The sequence below is a fragment of the Gigantopelta aegis genome, chromosome 9, assembly GCF_016097555.1.
Source record: "Gigantopelta aegis isolate Gae_Host chromosome 9, Gae_host_genome, whole genome shotgun sequence".
Taxonomy (NCBI): Eukaryota; Metazoa; Mollusca; class Gastropoda; order Neomphalida; family Peltospiridae; genus Gigantopelta; species Gigantopelta aegis.
Window position 1 is genome coordinate 53,033,260 of NC_054707.1, and position 8,710 is coordinate 53,041,969.

The window sequence follows — 8,710 nt, forward strand, 5'->3', positions numbered from 1 at the left end:
CACCTTTGCTTATTTAGAATTAGCAACAGACCAACAATAGAGTATTCGTTATTTTATGTCAGATTTTCTAAAACAATGTTGTATGTGTGTTTAACACATATGTGTGACACACACACACACACACACACGCGCGCGCGAAAATATGTAATCGATTGTAATCGATTACGATTACTGATTACGATTACCCCTTGTCTGATATATGTATATATATATATATATATATATATATATATATATATATATATATATATATATATATATATATATATATATATGTGTATGTATGTATGTATGTATGTATGTATGTATGTATGTGTGTATGTATATATATGTATGTATGTATGTATGTATGTATGTATATATATGTATGTATTAACACGAAACTAACGTTTAACTGTAATGTCGAAGTTGACGATGTCGACGCCGCCACCACCGTCAGAAAAGTACTACACGTATAGTTATCTCGCTTTTTACTTATATATATATATACTCAAAAGAATTTAAGGGTCAGACGATATTTTCGACATTATTTTCTGAATGTAAATTATATTAGCTATATACATTATGCGTGACATTATGTCACGCATGGTATTGTTCCATTTTGACGAAAGTGGGTCTAAGCAACCCATAAATCAATTAAAATCCACTGTCATTGACACTGTCGACTAGTTCTAATGGCGAAAACATGCTTACATTTGCACGTAAATTAGGGCGAAAGCGAAAGGTCTGCTAAGTGCCCATAACTTGCTTTTTCACAAAGCGCTTCATTTGCACGCTTTGCACGTGTATTCCATGTTCCCAATGCTGAATTTCCGTATAATTGGAGCTTGCGTTCGTGTACGGTGCACACTCCAAATTCGACAATGGTACGACTTCAACTGACTATCGAAGATCGAGGAAGGGCTATTGCTTGGCTTCAGGATGGCAATACGCAAAGAAATGTTGCTCTGAGACTTGGTGTCAGTCAGAGTGTCGTTGGCCGACTGTGGCAACGGTACCAAGCAACGAATTCTGTTCGAAATCGTCCACGTTCGGGAAGACCCCGAAGCACTACAAATAGAGAGACCGCTACATCACCAATTTGGCTCTATGTCAACGCACACCCACTGCACGCCGATTACGTGACAATCTGCGGACTGCGACTGGAACTCGAGTGTCTGATCAAACCATACGCAATCGTCTGAGAGCCAATAATCTACGCTGCCGTCGCCAGGCTGTTCGACCACCACTCCTACCACGTCACAGAACGGCCAGACGTCACTGGTGCACGCTTCATCTGCGGTGGCAACGTGTTCAGTGGGGTCGAGTGATGTTCACTGATGAGTCCAGGTTTAGTCTCCAGTTCAACGACGGTCGGGTTCGTGTCTACAGACTTTCTGGGGAGCGCTTCGCTGACGTTAACGTTAGACAACGTCACCGGTTCGGTGGTGGCAGCGTCATGGTGTGGGGCGGCATCTCTATCCACCACAGGACCCCTCTCTATGTGGTGAATGGCAATCTGAATGGAATCCGCTATCTGAATGAGATTATCTGGCCGTTGGTTCTCCCAGGCCTTCGGCAGATTGGCGGCGGGGCAGTTCTGCAGGATGACAATGCCAGACCCCACCGCGCCAGGGTGGTAACGGACTTTCTCAGACAACAAGGTATCGCCAGGATGGATTGGCCAGCATATTCGCCTGACTTGGCCCCAACAGAGCACGCCTGGGACGAATTAGGCAGGAGAGTTCGGGATAACCATGCCCCTCCGGCCAACCTTCATGATCTGGGTCAACTTCTTATGGCAGAGTGGCAGGCATTTCCCCAAGAGTTCTTCAGACGTCTGATCAACAGCATGAGGCAACGATGTGTCGAGTGTATTCGCGCCAGGGGTGGATTCACACACTATTAAACGAATGTTCTAATGTGTAAAATCCATGTTTGACAACCTTCAACTTTGACAGCATGTCATGTGACTTTCTTGTATACAGTGACGTTTATTTGTGTGTTTTTGTAAATATGGAACAATAAATAAAAAATTTGGTGTAGTTTACATCATCAATCTAATACACTCTGAAACGTATTTGGTTATAAATTTTTGACCCTTAAATTCTTTTGAGTAGTATATATATAAAGACGAAACAAACATGATACAAGCAGTTACGTCGTTTGATTATGGTTTCGTCCATGTTCGCAAGCCAAGGTACAGGCCATTCCACGCAGTATGCTATACGAAATGGTACATTTGCTTGCGAAGATGGGTTTCTTCAAGATGAAGCGAAGCAATATGTTACGACTGCTTTCATTTAAGCGCTGCATCGATCACCGCACTCGGTGCATCTGTCGATAGTTTTCTCGTCCCCAAAAGTGTTGCACTACTAGACTATTGGATTCTCTATTGTGGGCTATCCTGTGGAGAAATGTACGTTGCTGCTATTGAACATGAGCAGCCCATGTGGAGGCAGCGGGTTTCCTCTCAATATTGAGATCACACGATGCAATATCAATATTTATATAATACAGTAAAACACCAAATATGCATACTTTAAAATGTGCCATATTGTTAAACATGTCTTTGTTTTTCTTTTCTTTTTTACGAATCGTTATTACATATTGGACCGTTGGAACGATCCTTAAGACACCACTGTCAGAAACTGGTGGTGGTGTGTGTGTGTGTGGGGGGGGGGGGGGGGAGGGAGGGCGTGGGCCAGACTGATTGACGAGTTGTTCAGCAGTCGTGTAGCTTAGACATGATTTAAAGATGGTTATACAAAAGTTATTGAACTTGATCCTCAATTTACGAGACAGCCGCAGTAATCAATGGTTCAGGCGTGTTTGTGTCCAATCAAATTGTCTGTAATAAAACTCTTGACACCACGGTGCAAATTTAATCTTCTCCCGCTGTGGATTGATCCTTTCTTTGCAATCGATTCAGAGTTTCCAATTACAAGGTAGTATCATTTTACCGACTCTGGTGGTTGTTATGCAAGAATTGGTGCAATCTTACACTGTAATAGCAAAAATAATTAAATCAATAATTGGTTGTGGATGACAATTCCTGAGGTAACATGACATGACATGACATAACATGCTAAGACTATTAGCATATCTCTGTATACTACGGGGCGGGACGTAGCCCAGTGATAAAACGCTCGCTTAATGCACGGTCGGTATGGGATCGATCCCCGATGGTGACCCATTGGGCTATTTCTCGTTCCAGCCAGTGTGCCACGACTGCTATATCAAAGGCTGTGGCATGTGCTATCCTGTCTGTGGAATGGTACATATAAAAGATCCCTTGTTGCTAATGGAAAAGAAATGTAGCGGGTTTCCTCTCTAAGACTGTATGTCAAAAAGACCAAATGTTTGATGATTAATAAATCAATGTGCTCTAGTGGTGTCGTTAAAGAAAGCAAACTTCTTCTCTGTATAGTTCTGACGAGATACGACTTTATATAAATAACTGCTAGAATCTTTGTAGTGAAAAAATGAGTGGATACGTGTTGACTTGTGGCCTTTAAATTAGTACAGAAATAGTGCGTGTGGGGGGAGGGGGAGGGGAGCCATGGTATGTGTTATCTTATTTGTTGGAAAGTTTATATATTCCATCAAGGTCCCTTGAAGCAGTTCAATATGTCACAAATGAACTGATACACATGGTGCTCCTATGACAGCGGGTTTCTGAAGTCAGTATTTAAAAGAATGATCGAAATGATACGTCTAAAACCTGAAGGCTCAGGCGCGGGTCCATGATGGTTTACAGGGGGTCCACATGCAACTACTTAAATGGAAGTTGTGTATTAACTGTGAATGCACTTTAAAATGATTGGAAAAACAGGTTTTTTTGTTGTTGTTATGAACAAGGGGAGTCCAGACCCCCTTGATCCCCCTGGGTCCGCACTTGACCTCGCTGACGTGATTTACAGACAATCCTTGCATTTTGTATTTACAGTTTGAAGAAAAACTTGCTAGCGGTCGTCCCATCAAACACTGGCACAGAAACTGCATGGGTCAGTATTTCATCAGAAGCATCGTCTACGGCGGCAGCATGGTTGTGCGAATTCGCTTCAGGGAGGACGCTGCCAAAATCAAACACAAGAAGACGTTCGGCGTCAACTTTTCAATCCCCATCGGGTCACTCTTCAACGCCAGCGCCAAGTCCGAGGTAACAACCTTGGAGAAAAAGCTACGGGAAAGAGGGACCATTGACATTGCCATGGAGACGACGGCGCTTGACGTACCCACGCCCACCTGCATGGCCGAGTTGTTCATGGCGCTGGACAACTTCCAGAGGGAGGTTCTGCACTGTAATGAAGGGAGGGGCGTTCCCATCAAATGCGAGCTCGTGCCCCTGTACGTGCTGAAGTCGTCCTTTCCCCGGGTCCTCAAGGACAATTCCCTGGAGGTGCAGCTCAACCAGGTGGAGGATCAGTATGATGACGTGTGTATGGCCGAGCGACAGCTCAACAGGTAGTAGTTCTATTACAGTGATCGCAACCTAAATAGTCCTTTTCGTTACAGATGTAATATCTTCATCCTAGCCTATAACATCATTTACTGTTGCAAACCACAACCTCAACTACGCTTTTGGTAAACCTCCCCCCCCCCCCCCAACAAACTATTAACTAATAAAGTCAGCTATTTTGATTAATATAATTTCAAGTTCCGTCGCCATTTGTAACTAGGTTACTGAACCGTTGGACCCGAGACGCGTTCAGTACTTCTAAAGTTGAAGACTGCAGATCACATACATTGAACAGTGTCGTTACACCGGTAGATGTCTCTGTTGATCCGATTGTACCTTCTTGGGTTTTCTAAGCTAGTCTTGGGAGTGGCAGTCCTCCTACAAGTGGTGCAGGAGGGATGAAGCATTGTTACGGATCTCCTAGGGGAGTGGCGGTCCTCCCAAGGACGAGCACCTGATAGTGGATCATGGAAGCAATAACGATTTGGCCTAAAACAACCTTTTGATTCTGTCTTGTGCAGTAATACGATTTTAAATACGGAATACTGTTTAATCATTCAGATAAGATGATTTATAGTTTGTAGTTTATATTTATGACTACTTCAGCCGACGGGAGGGAGGGGGGGGGGGGGGGGGAGCTGTGCCTAACCAATCTGAAGTATACACATTTGTTCTCTCCCCACCCCATTATATATAATTATATACACAAAAATAATCTTTATATAACTATTGACAAATGCCTTCCAAATCTATCCCGTCAATATGTTGCGTCACCCACTTCAACTGTCGTTCATACGGGCCAGTAGCTATATAGATAATTTATTTGATTTTGATTTTCATTTGAACAAAATTAATTCACGCAACTTTATTTGACATCCACTCATTCAGGTTTGTGAAGCAACACGCCCAGGAATTGTCAGAGAGTCAGAAAGCCGAGGTAGTAGAGCTGGATCAGCGAATAAACAGAGTGCTGATGATGTTCAACAAACACATTGCCTCCCTTGATTTGACGACAGACGGCGCTGGGATTGTTCAGATGAAGCCAGCTCTAGATTCGTACGAAGAAGAAAAGAAGCTCGGAGGTTTTGTGCTAGAGGTGAAGGCACTGGTGAAAAAAACTGGCATCGTTGTAAGTCATTAAATGTATACTAATAAAAAGTAAGTAAGGAAGAAAATAAGTAGTTATTATATCGTTAAGAATAAATTAATGAATCAATGAAGCAACGAACCAGCCAACAAACCAATCAACATATGTACGATCACAAGAATGAATGAATGAACAAACTAATGAATGCATAAATAAAAAATATATAATACCCCCCCCCCCCCCCCCCCACCCACACACACACCAAAAAAACAACAACAAGTAATGAATGTATTTCTTCCCCAAACTGGCATTTGTTTTAGACACTATAATCCATTATTTTGTATCGTTTATTATTTACGTGGAGTTTTCCATATGTACGGATATATTAGTATATAGTTTAAATAAAATATGAAGAGCACCTTTTTTCATTTATTTCCAGTTACAGAGCCAGAGCGAAGGCCACGTTGAAGACTTGCCAGCCGGCCCTCCTGTGAACCTCATTCTGATCGGCAAAACAGGACACGGGAAGAGCGCCACAGCAAACACCATCATGGAGAGAGACATGTTCCAGTCCAAGCCTTCCTCGTCCTCGGTGACCGACAAATGCGAGCTGGGAGAGGAGGTGATAGGCGGCCGAAAGATAAAGATCGTGGACACGCCAGGAGCTGCGGACACACGGACGCCGATGAAAGTGTTTAAGGACATCACGCGAGCGATAGCGCTGGTTCCCGAGGGATTCCACGCGTTTCTTGTCGTCCTGCGATACAACACGAAGATGACTCAGGAGGAACGTCTGCCCATCTACACCCTGAAGAAGATGTTCGGAGACAGGATACTCAGGGAGAGGGTGATCTTCATCTTTACGTACGGCGACGACTACGATTCGTCGGAGAGGTTTGAGATCTACATCGAGAAGCAGAGGCTGATCAGAAGCTACCTGAGCGAGTGCGAGTACCGGTACCTTCTGTGGAACAACCGAGAGACCAATCATGTGCGCAGCAGACGACAGGTCGTAAAGCTAATCCAGCTGGTGGACAAGGTTATGGAAAACAAACAAATCCGTCACCCATACATAGATAGGTACTTCCTTCTCGCTCGCCGGATGCTGACTGAGGACAGGCGATATGGGCTGGAGGTGGAAGGGAAGACACCAGTGGACAGAGTAGCCAATGTTATCGCCCAGGCTATGAGGAAGGACAACAGATCCTGTTTCCCGGCTCAGAGTAAAGTCCTGACTGCCGACAGAGGCCCAGTCCCAGTGAGTGAGGTTAGAATCGGCGACACACTCATGTGCTGCTTGATCGACGGACATGTTTCTTTTGAGAAAGTCTTCTTGATAGGCCACGCAGATCCCAACTCGAAGACCTTTTTCGTGTGCATCAAGACAAAACACGCTCAAATCCAGCTTTCTCCAGAACACCACATCCACATCACCGGCAGATCCACAGATTTTACAACTACTGTTCCTGCAAGAGATGTCAACACTGGCCACCTGATTCTCGTCCTGGACAAACAGAAAGGTCTGTTAGTGCCGCAGGAAGTGACGTCGGTGACATGGACCTGCGCTAAAGGACTTTACGCGCCTTTTACGATGTGTGGGAATGTCGTGGTGGACAATGTCCTGGCTTCGTGTTACGTGGACGGGGTACCCCCGAGTTTGGCACACAGGTTGCTATGGCCGGTGAGGCAGCTGTACAGAATCTCACCAGGGTTTCTGATGCACGCTTCCCACACAGATTCAGATGGAATGCCGTGGTGGATTAAACGATTCTGTGATCATTTCCCACTACTGCAACCGCTACTTTGAAAAATAATAATTATACACATATCAGGGCTGTACTAGCGAGTTGAACGTAGGGAGTTGCCTGCCAGGACAGACGACAAAAAAGTGTCCCTTTTATTTTAAAAGGCCCGAATTTTTTTCCAGCTGAAACAAAAAGCTTGTACACTGATTATTTTTACTGCCGCTCCCCCCCCCCCCCCCATTCTTTTAATATAGGTACGGCCATTGAACAAGATGTTACACAGCGAGCGTCCCGGTATATGCACGTGCAACGCAAGCAGGGTGAATGTGTTTCAATTGTAATATGGTAATTAATTTACATTTTCATTTGGTAACTGACATCGTGTGATCTTCCGATGTTTGTTTTTTATCTCGTCGAGCATTGCATGCTTCAGTCGTGTTTCCTAATTGATCGACTACAAGTTTCACAACAGAGTGGAATCGAATATAATGAATTACTTTCACCATACGCAGTGTCTGCGCTTAACTTTTTTTTTGAGTTGCCATCCGGGCAAGTGGTGACAGCACTTTCACTTGCCCGGATCTATTTTCACTTGCTCGAATAATATTTTCTAAAAAAACCCCAACAATATTACAACAGATTATAAGATTGTTAGGTTTGCGAAATCGCTTAGCGTTTCATATTAAATTAGATAATAGGATTATATAATTCCCGATTATATAATTTTCAACAAACAAAGATGCTTGCGTTCACCAAACGTTGAGCACTGGTATAACCGACACAACCCCTTCCTCCCCCATCCCGTCTCAATAAAATAATAATAATTTAAAAAAACCTAAAATATAATGTTCAGTGGATACGATCTATGACGTGTACACATAACCAGGGCTGAATCTTGTCGACATGAATTTGTGCCCAATTTTACATGCCACTTAACTTACCTTACACCTATTCTTATATTGGGCATATGTTTATATGTAAAAGCAGACCTACACTTTTTCATGGTGCAAAGTAGGCTACATAGCTGTACTTTTATTTATTTATTAATTATTGATTTAAAAAGAAAGAAAAAAATCGGTCGCCAGGCAGGCAACCTTACTGTGGGTTTTCAGTCGCCCGTCGTCGTTTTCAGTCGCCAGGGGCGACCGTTAAGTTCGAACCCTGTATACGTCCATACGTCTTAGCGTACTAATGAATACATTTACCCTTTATTCGGTTTACATACAATTTTACTCCTGAATCAGAAGCTAGATGTGTGTTTATTTAATACACAATTAACACGTGTCCAGGGACAGCATGCTTGAACTAAAAATAAATGATATTTGAAAAACATTAAAGTTGCAGACCTTACTTTGAGCACGTGGAAATGTTCATTACGTTTGCTTTATCTTCGATGCAGGCTTTACGTTGGCATTTTTATTTTGTTGTTTTTATTTA

The 8,710-nt window shown here is 43.2% G+C and overlaps 1 protein-coding gene across 1 annotated transcript; it reads left to right on the forward strand.

The window, feature by feature from the left end:
- The first annotated feature begins 6,197 nt into the window (after nucleotides 1–6,197).
- On the forward strand, nucleotides 6,198–7,470 carry LOC121380432. The gene has a single exon (XM_041509246.1). The coding sequence runs from the start codon at nucleotides 6,214–6,216 to the stop codon at nucleotides 7,333–7,335; it is 1,122 nt and encodes a 373-aa protein (XP_041365180.1). The 5' UTR covers nucleotides 6,198–6,213; the 3' UTR covers nucleotides 7,336–7,470.
- The last annotated feature ends 1,240 nt before the right edge of the window (nucleotides 7,471–8,710 follow it).

Coding starts and splice junctions, on each gene's coding strand:
- LOC121380432 (XM_041509246.1), top strand. CDS start 6,214: ATGAAAGTGTTTAAGGACATCACGCGAGCGATAGCGCTGGTTCCCGAG.